Consider the following 18,456-nt stretch of genomic DNA (forward strand, 5'->3'; position numbering starts at 1 on the left):
GTCACGCCCCGCCCCCATGGCGCAGGGTGGCCAATCAGAGCACTGGGATGCACGACGGCTCTCGGGCAATACCCACATTTTCCGAGCGCCCTTTACTAACATGGCTGCCACCGCCAGGCCGTCTGGGACTCGTAGTTCCGCCTTCGGGCGCGCACGGGGCGTTTGCGGGAAAGCCCTGTATGCTGCCGAGATGGGTGCTGGGAGTCGTAGTTCTATGCCCGAAGCCTTCCCCTTCTGTTTCCGGTGCCGTCACGGGACAGAGCAGTCGGTGACAGCCCCGAGGGCCCCCGCCCCGAGCCCATGGCCGAGCCGGATCGTGAGTCGGGGGCCCCGGTGGAAGGGTCGGGCCGCGCCGGGGCCTGGCCGAGGGCTGCAGGCCCCGGGGCCCGAGGGCGGGCGCGGGGGGCTGGGAGCGCAGGGCTACACTGAGGGAGCGGGGTTCCGAGGCTTGTAGTTAGGTTGATCCACACTCGCGGGGTGGCGGGTCTCTGGGTCGCGAGGTTTTAAGGGTCCGTTTACCTCGTCCGTGTTCCAAGTTACTAATGATCGTGTGTTTCTCACACTTTGGTTGCTGAGGACCCTCGTTACTGAGGACAAAAGTTGCCGCGGTCCCGGTTGCTAAGAGCACCTGGTTGTCAGGGGCAACCGTAGGATGCTAGGGGTGCCCGGGTGTCCCGTCCCGTGTCTCTCCCCTGCAGTTCCTGTGCCATCACCTCCACCGCTCCTCCTCTCCCAAACCCGCCTCCAGCCCGAGCCCCGCTTCCTGTCTAAACCTTCCTCTGCCTTGGGAGCCTCCTCTCCCTCCCTGCACACTCACACACTGCTCTGCCCTGTCTAACTCTTCCTAAGCTTCCTCCAGCCTCTCTTCCCAACCCTGCCCCGCCACAGCCACTCTGCCCCTACTCACCACCTCTCCCGCCAGCCCCCTCCCCTGCCTCCCTCCGCTCAGCTTTTGCCACTCCACCGCCCCATGACCCGGCATAATCAGTCGGTGGGTCTTCTTGCCGCCCCTGCCCCCGCTCCCACCGCGGCCACTTTTAACCCTTCATTCCCTCTTAACCATTCCCCCCACTGTAACCACGTCTGCTCCCCCTCCTCCCCCAGCCTCTGACCCTCTGGAGACCCAGGCAGGGAAGGTGCAAGAGGCTCAGGTGAGATGGGGAAATGGTGGAGGGGAGGAGGAAGCTGGACTCGTTCCCACATCCCACTCTGGGGGGAGGTGGCAGAGGGGAGACATTTCCCCCGGGGCCCCTCGCCCCGCCTTGCAGGGGTGCAGCCTCTTGGGGAATGGGGGGTGTTGGGGACCTCCGAGAAAAACGTACAGCCTCAGCCCCAGGCCTGCCTTCCTAAACTTTCCTCTCTCTTTGCTGCTGCCCACCCCCCTTCCCATTCCTTCTGAACCTCGTTTGTGTTGGCCCTGGAAGAGCCAGGGATCCCCTCTGGTCCCTGAGCTCCCCAGAGCGAGCGTGGTGGGTCATGGAGCACCCCAGCCAGGCCTTTCCCTCGGAGAATCCCCAGGCTGGCCCAGGAGTGAGACTGAGATGTAGACGCAGCATAGTGAGTGAAGAGTGACTTAGAACATAGATGAGGTGAGGAGGTGTTCCATGGGACGGCTGCAGCTGTGCGGAGACCGGGGCGCGACCATGCGATGCAGGCTGGGGGCGGCCGGCTCACAGCAGCCTCGGTTAGCGTGGTCACCGGCTGCTTAGCCAGCCAGGCGCTCTGCGTAGTGCAACATCTCATTTCGTCTGCCCAGCACCCGCATGAGCGGTAAGACCTATCGTGGCCATCGTACAGATGAGGGATTTGAGGCAGCGCTCCTAAGTGACCTGTGCTCTGTCCCTTCGCTGGAGGAAACCCATGGCACGCGGCACGCTGCCTTCTAGACCCGGGTACTGGTCATGGCCAGTGTCCCCTGCTCCCCTCACGCAGAGCCGCCCCCATGTGCTGGGCGGCTCCTGAAGGGCCTTGCTGTGTGCAGCCAGGAATTGTGCCAGCTCACCCGCACCCCTGCTCCCACGCACAAACACGCGGGAGACGGCTTCTCACGGATGGGGCCGTGCAGAAGCTGTGGTTTGAATACTGCACGGGTGCACGGCTGGGCCACGCGGAGGGCCCCAGGGTCTCCCGCTGGGCCGCAGCGCCTGGCTGGCCTGGCTCCTGCAGCAGGGCCACTGCGGCAAGAAAAGCTTCCAGTATGGGAAAGGGATCCTGGGCCCGAGGTCGTAAATGGCAACATTGTCCATGACAGGGCAGAACTGGAGCCGGAGCCGGGTAAATGCACTATGGTTCCCGCACACAATGCAACACTATGCAGCTGTGTCAGAGAATGAGGTGGCCTTCAGTGTGCTGCTCGGGGCAGACGCAAGGTGCGGCGCCGCATGGAGGGTGGCCCTTTTACAAGAATGAGTTTTTCTATGTGGAGAAAAAACTCTAGAATAGCTCCACTGAACTGGTGACTTATCTCAGTGGGGGTAGACGGGGAAATGACAAGGCCAGTGCCTAAGTTACACACTGTCTAGTAGCCAAGTCTTTTTTTTTTTTTTTTTTAAGATTTGTTTATTGATTTGAAAGGCAGAATGACAGAGAGAGGGAGAGACAGATTTCCATCTGCCGTTTCACTCTCCAAATAGCCACCACAGCCAGAGTTGGACCAGGCCAAAGCCAGGAGCTTGGAACTCCATCCGAGTCTCCCACATGAGTGGCAGGGGCCCAAGCACCTGGGCCGTCCTCCGCTGCTTTCCCAGGCCCATCAGCAGGGAGCTGGATTGGAAGCGGAACAGCTGGGACTCAAACCAGGGCTCAGAGGGGATGCTGGCGTTGCAGGCGGCAGCTTAACCCGCCGAGCCACAACCCCGGCCCCTGATGGTCAGCTTTTTTCAAAACCTGTGCAATCTTCAAAAGCAATGAATGCAAATACAATGTGTTTGGAAGGGAGGTTCCTAACCCTAAAGGCCTGGGCAGGTGAGTGATGCGCGGTGGGCGGGGGCCACGCGCGGGGTTTAAGCAGGAGAGTGTGTCGTCAGAACCGAGGCAGACGGCTGTGCAGCTGGAGCCCGGTGCCGGGCCCTGCTCGGTGGTGACCAGAGACAAAGAGCTTGCCTGTGCGGAGCTGGCCACCTGGCGGACTGCGGAGACGTCTGTGGCTGCATCGTGAGGCTGGAGCAGCCAGAGAGGAGGCCCCGCAGGCAGAGGGCAGGGGCAGACCTGGAGGGCTGGAGGAGAGATGAGAGAGGCAGAGGCCGGGAGCCCAAGGAGGAGGCCAGAGCAGGGGCCCTGGGAGAGGACAGGCTGGACCGAGGAGGAGGGCACAGGCTAGACCAAGGAGGAGGGTACAGGCTAGACTGAGGAGGAGGGCACAGGCTAGACTGAGGAGGAGGCCACAGCGGGGCCCCGGGGAGGAGGGCACAGGCTAGACCGAGGAGGAGGCCACAGCAGGGCCCCGGGGGAGAGCACAGGCTGGACCGAGGAGATCGGGGTGGGGTGGGGGGTCAGGAGGGGCTGGGGGCTGTGGGAGAGTGAGGGCCCAGGGTAGCAGGCACCTGGCTGGCTGAGATCGGTCCCCGGAAGAGCACATCTCCGGGAGATGAGCCGCTGGGGCAGGCCCCGGGGTGGGGGGAGGACTGAGAGGCAGGGAGGCCACCAGAGGTGCGGTGTCCAGGAGGCCGCAGGAATCCTGGGTGTGGGCCGAGGAGGCAAGCAGCAGGGGAGGTGGGGAGAGAGCAGAGGGCCTTTGGTCCGGGCAACACCTAGGGGTGACCTTGGTGAGCAGGGCTGCCGCGCAGGGGCAGCAGGTCCCTACACCGAGGACAGGGGACACCGGGCGTGAGACAGCAGCCACAGCCAGCACTTACCGTGAGCTCCCTGCCACTGCACCTGCTTCAGGGTTCCTCCCCACGGCAGCCTCTGAGCCAGGAGCCTGGACACACAGAAGGGCGCCACCCTCCTGGGTACCACCCCGCAGCCCTCCCCCATCCCTCACTGTCTCGGGCCACCTCCCAGCTAGAGCCTGTCCCCAGTCCTGGGGTCACCCCATCCCCCCTCACCTCTCCGGCTCGGCCACCCCGCCCCGCCCCTTGCAGGATTCCGATTCTGACTCCGAGGGAGGAGCGGCTGGCGGAGAAGCAGAGAGTAAGTGGCAGCTGGGCTTGGGAGGGCTCAGGGCGGGGGGCTGGGGGCAGCCCCTCAATGCCACCAGGAGCGACCGCCTTCCAAGGATGTGGCAATGGGCCTGGTGCCAGCACCAGGTAGGGTCCTGGAGGCCTCGGGTTTTGGGGAGGCCGGGGATCCCAGGGCCCCTGGGGCCACCCATGCTCTCCACTGAACGCCTGCCTGGCATCTGTCTCTCTTCCTTCGGGTCAGTGGACTTCCTGCGGAATCTGTTCTCCCAGACCCTGGGCCTGGGTACCCAGAAGGAGCGGCTGCTGGACGAGCTGACCCTGGAAGGCGTGAGCCGCTTCATTCAGAGCGACCGCTGTAAGCGTCCCTCCGGCCACCTCCGCTGCCCCTGCCCCCGCCCCCAGCCACAAGCACTGTTCATCCCACTTCTTTTGTTTACGCATTGCGAGAGATCCAGGTTGAACTGGCTTCAGCCAGAAAAGGAGTGAGCTGACCCTCTGGCTGAATGCAGGTGCTCTGTGTTCTCACTGGTCACCTTTCGCTGGCACTGTGTCTGTGTAGCGATAAAGATAGCTCCTGGCACCTCCAAGTGCAAGTGCTCCCCGCCCAGCAGCTCCACCGAAAGAGAGCATGCTTGTGTTGCAGTGATTCAAGCGAAAGAGCAAAGGAGCCTCCAGGGGACCCGGCTGGGCCATCGCCTGGCCCTGGAACAGTCGCTGGGTCTGATGGGCCGGGCCTGCTTCCTGGAATGAGGGCGATCACACAGGTTGAATAGCTCTATTCTGTTTTTTAAAGATTGATTGATTGATCTTTTATTTGAAAGGCAGAATTACAGAGAGAGAGGAGAGACAGAGAAAGAATCTTCCATCCTCTGGGTCACTCTCCCAATGCCTGCAGTGGCCAAAGCTGAGCCAGACTGAAGCCAGGAGCCCAGAGCTTCATCTGGGTCTCCCACACAGGTGCAGGGGCCTAAGGACTTGGGCCATCTTCTACTGCTTTCCCAGGCCATAACAGAGAGCTGGATTGGAAGTAGAGCAGCTGGGACTCGAACTGGCATCCATATGGGATGCTGGCACTGCAGGCTGGGGCTTTAACCCACTGTGCCATGGCACTGGCCGCACACCTGCATTTTGTTTATGACCTGTTGCATGAGGTCAGGTGTGGAATTTTCCATTTGATGTGTCATGTTAGCGCTCAGACTGCATCTGTAATAGCGTCCATCCACCCTGAGGGTCCTCACGGGGTGTGAGTGCCGAGGCAAGGATTTCGGGGAGCAGGGCCGCCATCGCGCTGAGGTTTCTTGCCGTGGTCTGGGCTCACCAGAGTCTGAGAGGCCAGGCCCTCAGCAGTCCTTGAGGGGAACAATCGCCCCTTTGAGGGTCGTGAACAGCCTTTTGTGAAGGAGTCTTCTCCAGTTTCCCCAGCCTCCTCTGTGGCCCTGGCCGCTGCCCTCTCCCGGGGAGACCAGGCAGCTGTCCGGAGCCGTCCTCCGGCTGGGCGGGCCCCAAAGCGTGCTCAGGCAGCAACGTGCGTCACTGGCTCGGGGCGGGGCCTGTCAGAGGGCATTCAGAAGTCCCGCAGCGACCTGGGCGCGGGTCGCAGGCCCCGGTGAACAGATCACAGGCGTTTATTGTGATCTTCACTTCACACGTTGGACGGGAGTGATCTGGGCAAGCACCCGAGGCACAGGCTGGTGGCGACTTGGAATAGGCAAACAGCTGGCCAGTGGCAGAGCCTGAACGCATGTCGCCTCCACTCAGCCCCCGACTGGGTCCAGCCAGGCCCAGCCCAGACAAAGCCAAGGGCCACGCTGTGACATGCCTTGACCTTTGCCCGCCTTGCTGTCCTGCCCTGGACAGGACACCCCTGAGGCGCCCGGCTCACGGGGTGTCACACCTGCCTCTGTCCGTCAGCTGACGGGCAGGTGCCCAGGGTGCACACGGCAGGGTGCCCGCTGGGCAGCGCCGGGCTTGCGATGTGGTGCCACCACCTACCATATCCTGCCGCCTTTAGTGAACGCAGGGAGAACGGGGGCTGCAGATCACCACTCGGAGCAGGAGCGGCCGGTGGAGCCGGCCCATGGCACAGGGATTCAGACTCCTAGGAGCACCCACACCCCAATCATGAGCGAGCACCTGGTGTGAATCCCCACTTCCAGTCCAGCTCCCCGCTAATGCACGTTCTGGGAGGCTTCAGGTCGTGGCTCAAACACGTGGGGTCCCTGCCATGCACGTGGGAGACCCAGATAGAGTTCCAGGCTCCTGGCTTCAGCCTAGCCCAGGCACGGCTGTCGTGTGCACTTGGGGGATGAACCAGCGGATGGGAGACTGACTTTCTCTGTTGCTCTGCCTTTCTGATAAATAATACATTTTAAACCCTTTTAAATAGCTGACACATATCCAGGGTCTGCTCGGTGCTGGGTGCCTTATTTACATTAATTGACTCCGCAGCAGCCCTGCAGGTCAGCGCTGTAGTTATGCCCATTTCACAGAAGACGAGGCTGAAGCCCAGAGTCGAGATACGAACCGTGTAGGACCCCACGGCTCCCAGGAGCAGGAGAGCCAGGCCGTGAAGCCCCACCCCCGGCCCCACCCCTCACTGCTCCCTGCGTGGGCTGAGAGTGGCAGGCCTCAGTCTTCCCCTGAGACCCCCACCCTCGGCTGGCCGAGGTGTGTTTGATGATGGACGGGAGTGACCTGACAAAAGAGCACGCAGAACGTGCTAGAAGTACGCAGTCCCTGGAAGCGCCTGCAAGGTGGAGTGTGCCAGCATCTCCCTGGGCCCCCCGCCCCTCCCCCTGAGGTCCCAGGGGTTTTTGTCCAGACGTGATTAGAATACTAGGTCAAACTGACACTAAGTTCAAGCCATTGCAATTGGTGTTGTTTCTTTTATATGTATATAATTTCATTTATTTGGAAAGCAGAGTGACACAGAGAGGGGGAGAGAGGGAGGGAGATCTTCCATCCCCTGGTTCACTCTCCAAATGGTTGCAAGAGCCAGGCTGGGCCCGATGAAGCCAGGAGCCTGGAAGTCTCCCCGGGTCTCCCACACCGAGGCAGGGGCCCAAGTCCTTGGCCTGTCTTCCGCTGCCCTCCCAGGCGCGGTAGCAGGAAGCTGAGTGCTAGCGCTTGAACTGGCACTCTGGTGGGAGGTGCCAGCAGCACAGGCAGCTGAACCCACTCTGTCGTAACATCAGCCCAGCTGGTGTAATTCCTAACAGGCAGGTTCTTTGTCCCCTTGCTGTCCTACCCTTTGGCAGTGTGACCCTTCCCCCAGCCCGTCTGTGAGGTGGGGGAGGGCCATGACACCCCTGGGGCCTGGCCTGGGGCACTGCCCCAGGTGACCATGCACGTCTGCCCCCAGGTCGCAGGATCATCTGCCTGGTGGGCGCTGGCATCTCCACGTGTAAGTGTGCCCTCCCCCAGCAGCTGCCCCCACATCAGGGCCAGGGAGGGTCCCTGAGTCACGGCTTCTTGCCCCTCCCCACCCAGCCGCGGGCATCCCTGACTTCCGGTCTCCGTCCACCGGCCTCTATGCCAACCTGGAGAAGTACCGGCTGCCCTACCCGGAGGCCATCTTTGAGATCGGCTACTTCAAGGTGTGTGCCCCCCAGGGAAGCGGGTCTGCCATCAGCAGGGGGTGGGGCCTCCGGGCTCCAACCTCCATCTCACCTGGGCACCTGGCCCTGTGGCTCTCTCCCCCACAGAAACATCCGGAACCCTTCTTCGCTCTTGCCAAGGAACTCTATCCCGGGCAGTTCAAGGTGGGCTTTTTTTTTTTTTTTTTTTTTTTTTTTTTGACAGAGGGAAACAGGAGAGGTTGAGGAAGAGTGGTCATGGATGGGTGGGCCCCCTTCAGGGCCTTTAGTTTAGGGGTCCTGGGCCCAGACTGCTCAGGTTCAACTCCTGGTCCCTCCTCTTCTTGTCTTGTGACCTTGAACCTCCGTTTTCCCATCTGTAAAATGGAGTCGATGCTGGTATCTGAGCCGTAAGCCAGTTAACCGTGCCCACCAGAGCCTGGAGGCTGGGGCCAGTTGCCGGGGTGCGGAGCCCGACCCAGCCAGCCAGCCACCGCCCCGTGCCTCCCTGTCCTCTTCTGTGACATGGGGAAAATGGTGGCCTCTCGCTGGCGCGGCCGCTGTGAGGCCTCCCTGGGGGGGGAGGCGCGGCCCGGCCCGTGTTTGACCGCGCCGCCCCTCCCTGCAGCCCACCACCTGCCACTACTTCATCCGGCTGCTGAAGGACAAGGGGCTGCTGCTGCGCTGCTACACGCAGGTAGGCGGGGCGGGGGCGGGGCGGGGGCGGGCGGGGCCGCGGGGCGGGCACCTTCCCTGTGCTTCCTTGCCGTGTGCCCTGCAGCCAGTGACTTCCTTCCTGCCTCAGTTTCCCCTTGTGTAGAACAGGGGCCTGAGCAGCTTTGCCCTCTCTGTCTGTGGCAAGCCGGCCGCCAACTCCTCTTGGGGCCAGCCGCGGGGTCCCGCAGAGGTGTCCATGGTGTCGGCAGGAGGACTGCTGGCCAACGGCGTGCAAGCCGAGCGCCGAGCGACTTGCTCTGGCGCCATCGGGACACTGGGACGGTCTCCCCACAGCGGGGACCCAGGCCTGCTGTCCCACAAGCTCGGCCTCAGCGGCCTGGGGTGCTCGGGCGGGGACGAGCCGGTGGGACTTTGGGGACCTCGAATCTCTAATGTAAAAGATGCGTGCGCTCCCCTTTGGTTTTCTGAATTCACCTAGAAACTATACCTTAGCACCTCAGATGATAAAACACGAATGACAGTGGAACGTAAGCCAGAAGACCCGGCTTTTTGCAACTGCAGCCTCAGAAGCCGCCACCAGGGGGAGCAAGGACTCTTTGTTAGGTTCAGATTTCTCGTGGGGCAGGTGTGCCCACCTGGGGCCGGCAGTGGTGGCAGGGGGAGGGACAATTGCCCCCTTCACCCTGCTGCCCAGACAGTCAGGACTTGACCCGCACAGCTCGCTGGGAGCCGGGTGCTTTCCCCATGTCGGCCACACCCAGCCCCGCCGGCAGCTGTGTCTATCAGCTAGCTGTCACAGTGTCTCTGAGTGGCCACCCGGTGCCGGGCCCTGCCAGCTGTGAACACCCTGACTCCGTGGAGCTGATACGGCGGCCAGCACGGGGCTGTGGCGCTCGTGTGCCTCCCGGTGATTGGTCTCAGGGACACCCTCAGCAGGAAGGAAACCAGAAGCACCACATGTATGCCTGTGTGCACATGTGTATGCGCACACGTGTGTGTGTGTGTGTTTGGGAGGGTGTGGTGCTGTTGTGAACAAGGTGGCAGGGACAGCTCACTGAGAAGGCAACATTTAAGCAAAGCCCTGGCAGGAGCTGAGGGAGGGAGCCTTGGGGTTATCCAGAGGAGTGTGTTCCGATCAGGGAGCAGCAGTGCTAAGACCCTGACGTGAGACAGTCCGCTGTGGGTCTGAGGGAGCAATGGAGAGGCTGTAGGGGAGAGTGCAGGAGTCACGGTCAGGGAGGTGACCCTGTGGTGCCTTGAGCCAGGAACTCAATCCTGGTCTCTTGTGGGTTTGTATTAGCAGGAAGCTGAGTCAGGAGCCAGAGCTGAGTATTCTTTTTGTCTTTAATTTTTAAAAATGTATTTGAGGGGCCGGCGCTGTGGCATAGTGGGTAAAGCTGCAGTGCTGGCACCCATATGGGTGCCGGCTCAAGACCCGGCTGTTCCACTTCCAATCCAGCTCCCTGCTGCGGCCTGGGAAAGCAGTAGAAGATGGCCCAAGTGCTTGGGACCCTGTACCCGCCTGGGAGACCCAGAAGAAGCTCCTGGCTCCTGGCTTCGGATTGGCGCAGCTCTGGCCGTTGTGGCCAGTTGGGGAGTGAACCAGCGGATGGAAGACTCTCTCTCTGCCTCTCCTTCTCTGTGTAGCTCTTTCAAATAAATAAATCTTTAAAATAAATTTTATTTGAAAGGCAGAAAGAGAGAGAGAGAATCTTCCATCCACTGGTTCACTCCCCAATTGGCCACAGCAGCCCAGGTTGGGCCAAGCAGAAGCCAGGAGCCAGGAGCTCCATCCGGGTCTCCCATGTGCGTGGCAGGAACGCAAGCACTCGGGCCATCTTCCACTGCCTTCCCAGACACATTAGCAAGGAGCTGGGTGGGAAGCAGAGCAGCCTGGACTTGAACTGTGTGCATGTGGGATGCCGGCGTCACAGGCAGCAGCTTGATCTGCACTGTCACAACCCCAGAGCCGCCACAGCCAGGCGCTCCGAGATGGGACACGGCGCATAGCCGCTGGGCTGAATGCCTGTCCCCCTCCCCCATGCCTTTGTGTTTTTTAAGATTTATTTATCTGTTTGTTTTTAAATTTTGTTTATTTATTTGAGAGAGAGAGTTACAGAGAGAGAGGAAGAGACAGAGAGAGAATCTTCCATCTGCTGGTTCACTCCCCAAATGGCTGCAATGACTGGGGCTGGGTCAGGCCAAAGCCAGGAGCCAGGAGCCTCCTCTGGGTCTCCCACGTGGGTGCAGGGGCCCAAGGACTTGGGCCATCTTCTGCTGCTTTCCCAGGCCATAGCGGGGAGCTGGATCAGAAGTGGAGCCCCCGGGACTCGAACCGGCGCCCATAGGAGATGCTGGCGTCCCAGGCTGAGGCTTAGCCCATGTGCCATAATGCTGGCCCCCAGATGCCATTCTTCCTGAGAGCAAACAGGAGTCTGTTCCAGGCCCATGTGCAGTCTGCAGGCTTTACCTGTTCCTTGCGATAAGTGACGCACGGATTTAATGTAATGCCCGCATTTAAGATGCATAGTACACAAAGCATATAAGGTGGGGGAGGTGTTCCGTGCTGGCATTCCACGAAGCTGCTCCGTGCGCCCTATTCTTCCACTTCCGCCAGCTGAGTCACTGACCCCGTTTGCTGGGACTCGCTGCCCTCCCTGGGTCTGAGCTCACAGACGGGCGCTTTCCAAGCTGTGTGTGCTATTTTTACCTCAAGACACAGCCTGCATTCAAGACAGCAGTGTGGTGCTTGTGTTCATTCAAGTCGCCCTGACCTCCAGGGCCGCACAGCCCTGGGCTCAGTTACCAGCCTCCCCCCTACCCCGGGGGTGGGGAGGGGTCTGCAGAGAGCTCATAGAAAATGCATAGAATGCAAATCCCGCTGCTGCTTCTTAAAGATTTGTCTGTTTGTTTATTTATTTATGAAAGGCAGAATGACAGAGCAAAAAGGAAAGACAGAGCGAGATGGGGTGAGAGCTTCACCTGCTGGTTCACTTCCCAGGGGCTTGCAGTGACTGGGCTGGGCCAGGGGAAGCCAGGAGCCAGGAGCTTCATCTCGGTGCAGGGGCGCCAGCACTTGGGCCGTCTTCTGCTGCTTTCCCAGGCCGTTAGCAGGGAGCTGGATTGGAAGTAGAGCAGCTCGGCTCACTGGGTCAGCCCCCACCCCTGCTCGCTGAGTAGCCCTGCCGGTCGCCAGGCTGCCTGCCCAGGGCCAGCGTTCAAGTAGCCAGCGGCTCCAGGCACAGGAGGCCTGGGCAAAGGTGGTGGCAGGGGGGACGGGTGCTCGCCCGTGCCTGGGCAGCCTCGCGGGCCTTGCTGGGAGCTGCGCACTTGGACCTGGGCTGTGAGTAACAGGTTTTCGGTAGAAACTGCACTTTGACCTTTGCACTTGGGTGTTTTTTTTGTTTTGTTTTGTTTTGTTCTTAAGATTTATTTATTTGCTTGAAAGGCAGAGTTACAGAGAGGCAGAGACAGAGAGAGGTCTTCCATCTGCTGGTTCACTCCCCAGTGGTGCAATGACTGGAGCTGCACCAATCTGAAGCCAGGAGCCAGGAGCTTCTTCCGAGTCTCCCATGTGGGTGCAGGGGCCCAAGCACTTGGGCCATCTTCTACTGCTTTCCCAGTCCATAGCAGAGAGCTGGATCAGAAGTGGAGCAGCCAGGACTCGAACTGGTGCCCATACGGGATGCTGGCACTGCGGGCGGCAGCTTTACCTGCTATACCACAGTGCCATCTCCAAACTTGGTTCTTTTCCCAGGCTAGCGAGACACAGTGGAACCCTCTCCCTGAGGGGACCAGCTGAGGCCACACTGCACGACGTGGTGCTCGGGTCAGCTGTAGTTGGCGTGTTCCCCACTCGCAGTGGGGTTATCAGTTTGGGATCTGTCGTAAGCCAAGAAACATCTATGTACATAGGGCTGGGCACTGGGCTCAGCTTCAGGCATCGGCGGGGGTCCTTGGGTTGCATGCCCTCTGACTAAGGAGACTGCTGTGGTTCTATTGCGTGCTATTTAGTTGTTGTGGTGTTTTGTTTGGTGTTGTTTTAGGATTTATTTATTTGAATGGCAGAGGGAGGAGGAGACAGAGATATTTATCCACTGCAACAGCCCAGGCTGAGCCAGGCTGAAGCCTGGAGACAGGAGCTCCATCCGGGTCTCCCATGTGGGTGCAGGGGCCCAAGCACTTGAGCCATCCTCTGCTGCTTTCCCAGGCGCGTTAGCAGGGAGGTGGATCAGATGTGGAGCAGCCAGGACTCGAACTGGTGCCCACATGGGATGTTGGCACTGCAGGCGGCAGCTTCACCCTCTGTGCCACAGCGCTGGCCCCTGCTGCTCGGCCTGTGGCACACACCTTACGGGCTCGCAGTGAGGGAGACCGTTAGACTGAGTCGAGTAGCACAGGCCAATGAGGGCTTATAGCAGCAAGGGAGGAGGGCGGCTGCGGGTGTGGGGCCGGGGCCCCCGGGCTGCAGGTGGTAGGAACAGAGCAGTCTGCCCCTCCTGCTGCTTGTGGAGTCGCCAGGGGCCTTGGCAGGTTGGCAGTGGGTGGCGCCTGGCAGGCCATCTGTGCTGACGTCTGCCGTGGCATCTGCCAGCACCTGCCTAGCAGCGCTCCTGGGGGCTGGGCGTTCTGAGAAAAACCACAGAGCACACACGTTCCTGTGGGAGAGAACGTGCCGGCTTGTTGAATATGGAACACTTCTCTGTCTCAAAAGGATTCGGGCTCCTGCACCGTCCATGATATAGTCTATGGTTAAGAACCCTGGCTCCTAAGGAGAACGATGTGATGAAAACCAGATAAGCCCTCCTGATTCGTTTATTTATGTCAGTGCTTGGTGAGGGCTGCCACACACAGTGGTGCAGGTTGGGCACTGCCCAAGGATGTCACCTCTGAGGCAGGCCCCTCCACAGCACAGACATTCTAGATCTATGTATTTAAAGTGTCGGACTCCCACAAAACACCCTACCTGAAACATCAGAGTTAAAGTAGCACGGATTTGCAGGGAGATGCCATTTGGGCTGGTGGTGACAGGGGCCTGGGCTTGAAGACACTTGGGTTTGGGCCCCTGGCGTGAGCAGCCGTAATTCTAACCCTGCCCGGGCACCAATGAAATGAGCAGAGCGGCTTTCAGGTGCACCTGCCGCTTGCTCCTGCCCCCCTCCACACTCTGTCCCCGCCATCCACTGGCTTCAGGTAGCCTCGACTCCCACTCCAGTTTAGTTTAATTTCTTTTCTTTTCTTTTCTTTTCTTTTCTTTTCTTTTCTTTTCTTTTCTTTTCTTTTCTTTTCTTTTCTTTTCCTTTCCTTTCCTTTCCTTTCCTCTTTCTTTCTTTCTTTCTTTCTTTCTTTCTTTCTTTCTTTCTTTCTTTCTTTCTTTCTTTCTTTCCTTCTTTCTCTCTTTCTCCCTCTCTCTTTCTCTCTCTCTCTCTCTCTCTTTCTCTCTTTCTTTCTTGACACGCAGAGTTAGATGGTCAGAGAGACAGAGAGACAGAGAGAAAGGTCCTCCTCCCATTGGTTCACCCCCCAAATGGCCGCTACAGCCGGTGCGCCGGAAGCCAGGAGTCAGGTGCTTCTCCTGGTCTCCCACGCAGGTGCAGGGCCGAAGCACTTGGGCCATCCTCCACTGCACTCCCAGGGCACAGCAGAGAGCTGGCCTGGAAGAGGGGCAACCGGAACAGAATCCGGTGCCCCAATCGGGACTAGAACCCGGGGTACCGGTGCCTCAGGCAGAGGATTAGCCAAGTGAGCCGCAGCGCTGGCCCATTTATTTCTTTTTTTAAGATTTATTTTATTTATTTGAAAGGCAAAGAGAGGGACACACACACACACACAGATCTGGCATCCACTGGTTCATTTCCCACAGCTGGTGCTGGTCCAGGCTGGAATCCATCCGGGTCTCCCACGTGCTATGATAGGGGCCCAAGCACTTGGGCATCTTCTGCTGCCTTCCCAGGTGCATGAGCAGGGAGCAGGGTTGGAAGTGGAGCAGCCAGGACGCCAGAGTGGCAGTTTAACCCGCTGCGCCAGGCCACCGGCTCCACCTCCTGGCCCGTGAGGAGGGTGGCTCTCTCCTGACTCCTCCTGGCCCATGAGGAGGGGGGCTCTCTCCTGACTCCTCCTCCCTCTGTCTCCCCCACACAGAACATAGACACCCTGGAGCGCGTGGCAGGGCTGGAGCCAGAGGACCTGGTGGAGGCCCACGGTACCTTCTACACATCACACTGTATCAGCTCCCTGTGCCGGCGCGAGTACTCGCTGGACTGGATGAAAGGTGAGGGGCTGGGGGCTCCATGAGGCAGGGAACAGGGCCTCCTGGGCACTGGGCTCTGTGGTAGCGGCCCCCACTGGTGGGAGGTGGTGGCGCACGCTGCTGTCGGCCAGGCCCTCCTGAGTGCAAACTGTGGACCGTGGTCTGCAGGTGGCCTGTCCCCGAGGCCACAAAACCCCAGCTCTGGGTCCGGTCAGGTGCCCGTCGCACCTGCCTCCCGAGAAGAGCAGCCCTGGCCTCTGGAACATTCTGGGACGAGAGAAAGGCTCGTTTCTGCGCAGTCTGCGTGGCAGCCCCTTGCAGCCTGTGGCTGTTGAGCTCCGTGCTGGTGCACCCAGGAGCCGAATCGCTCGTTCTGCTTCATTTTTGTTCACTGAAGTTGTTCAAGTCGCATGTGGCTTTGCGGGCCCATTGTGCATGGTGCAAACACAAGCCGCGGCTTGTGACAGCCGGTGTGGATGTGCATCAGGACGAAGGAGCACAGGCCACAGGGGGTTGCGGGAGCCGCCGTCCCAGTTCACACGAGGCCAGAGCTCCAGTCCCCCGAGCCCGCGGCCAGGGCGAGCCTGTCGCCGACGTCCATTGTGCTGGCTGAGGAGCCGCCTGCTGCGGCTGGACGGGCGTCTCTGGCATTCTTTATGCTCAGCTAACAAAGCCGCCGGTGTCCACGTGAGAGCGACAGCTGCAGTCCCCCGGGAGGGTGGCCCTGCTGAAAAGTGGCCAGCTGACTGCCCCCGGGCGTGAGCTCCTGAACCGCAGCCACTGCGTGCAGCTGGTGGCGGGGGGCTGGGGGCCGGCGTACAATCACCCCCCCCCCCGGGAGCGTCACCCACAACGCAGCGTCTTGTGCACGCAGCACTGTGCTGGTGTGGGCTGGGAGAATGAATGAGTGGCTGAAGGAATGAGTTAGAGTTCTGAGGGCTGCCAGGGACAGAAAATGCATTCAAGCCTGACAGGGGTGGGATTGTCCCAAGGCAGCTGCACCAGGGGCTCCGTCACGGTCCCCAGGTTCTGTCGCCGTCCCCGCATCATCAGGGGTTCTCCCTCCACTCCCACTCACCCCCCGTTGCCAAACCTGGCAATCACCAGGCCCCCCTGACCCCGGGGAGCCAGGGCTGCCCTCGAAGAGCCCCCTGGAGTCCAGATATCCTGTAACAGAGCAGACCCCACCCCAGGTTCTCCCAGGCCCAGGGGGCGTGTTGGTGCCGCAGCCCCCAGCGCCAGCCCCTCACGGCCCTCTCTCCCCCACTCTCCCCTGCCCAGAGAAGATCTTCTCGGAGGTGACTCCCAAGTGTGAGAAGTGCCAGAGCGTGGTGAAGCCTGGTGAGCTGGGGCCGGGGCTGCCCAAGCTGGCACCTCCCCCCTCCCCCACCCATCCCTTCCCACGGTCACCCGCTTCCACCCTCAGCCCTGTGCATCCTGGGGAGGGGGCAGTTCTGTCTGTCCCCCAGCCGTCTCTGCCCTCAGCCGGCCTCTCCTGCTACCTGTCCCCGCTCCGTGTCCTTGCTCTGTATCCCCCGTCTCTTCCTGCCTGTGACCATCCCCCGTCTCCGCGGCAGACATCGTATTTTTCGGAGAGAACCTGCCAGCGCGCTTCTTCTCCTGCATGCAGTCAGTAAGTGCCTGGCCGGCTGCGGCTGGGGCCCTGTTGCAGGGGGCGCGCGGGGCAGAGCGGCCCAGCCTGGGCAGCGGCCGGGGCCCTCACCGCTGCCCCCCTGCAGGACTTCCTGAAGGTGGACCTGCTCATCGTCATGGGCACCTCCCTGCAGGTGCAGCCCTTCGCGTCCCTCATCGGCAAGTAGGTTGGGGGCCAGTGCGGGGCGGGGCGGGGCGGGGCTGGGCGCTGAGGCGGGGCCAGGACACAGAGCCTGAGCACTGAGCCCTGCGTCCCCCCAGGGCACCCCTGTCCACCCCGCGCCTGCTCATCAACAAGGAGAAGACCGGCCAGGTGAGATGCCTGTGCTCACACCTCCCCTCACCCGCCTCCCGCCTCCGCCTCCGTGTCTGGCTCCCTCCTTCCCCACCCCCACCCAGAGGGAACCCCCATGGGGCAGTCCCGAGGGCTCTAGGGACCTTCTGGGCTGAGTGACAGGTCGCAGCGTCAGCTGAGGAAGGGAATCTGTGTCTCCGGGCGAGGGAGGCGCTGCTGGCTGGGGACCTGCTCCTCTCGACTGTGGCCTCCCTCCTGGGTCCCCGCGACAGGCAGGGACACCCCACAGGATCCCGAGTGCCTGTTATGAAACGGCACAGGGCCCCTCCCACCGCTGTAGCTCACCGTCCCGTCACGTACAGCACCCAAGGCAGTGGGTCAGTAGCTGTCGTGCTGTTTTGTGGAGGGAATAAAGTCAAGGGGGAAATCTGTGCGTGTTTGGGACAGACGCGGTGTTTCTCCGGTACCTTCAACCCCTAGCGGTGACTCCAAGCACGTGGGGCCTGGACACGGGCTTGGGTGGGGCGTCTCTGTGGCCTCACCGCCACCATGGCCCTGTCGGGGACCCCAGACTCCCCGTTCTACAGACGAGGCTCCTGAGCCACAGAGGGGCCGAGTCCTTGACCAGAGTCACAAAGCTGGGTATACAAACCCCGCCCTCGCCCACTCCTCCCCCCTCCCCTGCAGACGGACCCCTTCCTGGGGATGATGATGGGCCTGGGAGGAGGCATGGACTTTGACTCCAAGAAGGCCTACAGGTGAGGCCTGGGCCTGGCTGGGGGGCGGAGGGGCAGGGACCTCAGCCAGGCCTGGCAGTGCCGACCCTTCTCCCCACGCCACAGGGACGTGGCCTGGCTGGGGGATTGTGACCAGGGCTGCCTGGCCCTCGCCGACCTCCTCGGATGGAAAGTGAGTACCTGGACGACCCTAGCCTGCCCCAGGAGCGGACCCGGGACCCTGCTCCTGCCCCCGCCTGACCTCTGACTCCGTGCGCCCCGCCCTGCAGAAGGAGCTGGAGGACCTTGTCCAGAAGGAGCACGCCCGCATAGACGCCCAGCTGGGATCGGGGACCCCCAACCCCACCACTGCAGCCTCCCCCAAGACGGCCCCACTGCCTGCCCAGGAAGAGGCCAGGACCGCAGAGGGAGAGAAACCCCAGTGACGCTGCCCCTCCGGGACAGCTGAGCCCCCACCAGTCCTGGCCCCTCTAACTTGCAGCTCTCATCCGGGGAGCTCCAAACACCCTCCGATCTCGTAACAATCCCCTCCCAATGCTGGGGACCCATCCACCCCCACTCAGCCTTGGCAAGCCTCTAACGTCTCCCAAGGATCTCTAACTGCCCACAGCTCTAACCTGCAGAGCTCAGGAGCCGCCCCCCCTTATCCTAACTGCTCCTGGAGGGCCGGGCTCCACAGCCTCTAACCTGTCCCAGCTGTTCCTGGGTGCCTGGGGCCAAGAACACTACAGCCAACCTCCCCCGAGCAGGGCATGGGCCCTCTGAATGTCTCTCATGCCCAGTGGGCACGGAAAGGACCACCAGGCTTCTGCCTCCAACTCCCAAAGTGGCTGCGGGGCCCCCGGTCCTTGGGGCCCACCTCCCATATGGTCCTTGGGGCCCACCTCCCATATGGGGGATGGGCAGAAGATGTTGCTTCTTGGAGACAAATTAAAAGCAAAAACAGAAACAACTAACCATCAGCTGTGTGGCCTCTCTGTTCCTTTCTGTAGGCGCCCAGGGAAGGAGCTGGAGGGAAGGGGTCAGAGCTGGGGCCACTCGGGAAACAGACCCTGTGCCGGCTCTCTGGAGACGCGGAGCCAGGGGCGCGGGGGGCTTCGTGGTCTGAGCTCTGGATTCCCAGCCTGGCAGAGCCCCTTCCGCCAGA

The 18,456-nt window shown here is 61.2% G+C and overlaps 1 protein-coding gene across 6 annotated transcripts; it reads left to right on the forward strand.

Annotated features, from left to right (window-relative positions):
• The first annotated feature begins 1 nt into the window (after position 1).
• Positions 2 to 18,265, forward strand: SIRT2 (sirtuin 2). Of its 6 annotated transcripts, none has more exons than XM_002711458.6 (16): positions 256 to 316; positions 1,105 to 1,151; positions 4,083 to 4,131; positions 4,363 to 4,476; positions 7,483 to 7,524; positions 7,611 to 7,717; positions 7,826 to 7,882; positions 8,325 to 8,393; positions 14,516 to 14,645; positions 15,906 to 15,965; positions 16,202 to 16,257; positions 16,364 to 16,440; positions 16,539 to 16,590; positions 17,260 to 17,330; positions 17,415 to 17,481; positions 17,579 to 18,265. In XM_002711458.6, the coding sequence occupies exons 1-16, from the start codon at positions 301 to 303 to the stop codon at positions 17,732 to 17,734; spliced, it is 1,170 nt and encodes a 389-aa protein (XP_002711504.3). In that variant the 5' UTR covers positions 256 to 300; the 3' UTR covers positions 17,735 to 18,265. The 6 variants fall into 6 exon arrangements, with proteins under 6 accessions (XP_008255379.4, XP_002711504.3, XP_051702641.3 ...); XM_051846681.3 differs by lacking the exon at positions 1,105 to 1,151 and adding an exon at positions 2,252 to 2,369; XM_008257157.5 differs by lacking the exon at positions 1,105 to 1,151 and having other exon boundaries at positions 2 to 316.
• Positions 18,266 to 18,456: the final 191 nt, after the last annotated feature.

The sequence above is a fragment of the Oryctolagus cuniculus genome, chromosome 18, assembly GCF_051225735.1.
Source record: "Oryctolagus cuniculus isolate XC-2025 breed Fujian yellow rabbit chromosome 18, ASM5122573v1, whole genome shotgun sequence".
Lineage (NCBI taxonomy): Eukaryota > Metazoa > Chordata > Mammalia > Lagomorpha > Leporidae > Oryctolagus > Oryctolagus cuniculus.

Bases quoted from the DNA above. Each gene is read 5' to 3' on its own strand.
- SIRT2 (XM_008257157.5), top strand. From the start codon at position 17: ATGGCGCAGGGTGGCCAATCAGAGCACTGGGATGCACGACGGCTCTCG. The intron at 4,132-4,362 runs GTAAGTGGCAGC...CCTTCGGGTCAG, and splicing joins GGCTGGCGGAGAAGCAGAGA to TGGACTTCCTGCGGAATCTG. The intron at 14,646-15,905 runs GTGAGGGGCTGG...TCCCCTGCCCAG, and splicing joins CTCGCTGGACTGGATGAAAG to AGAAGATCTTCTCGGAGGTG.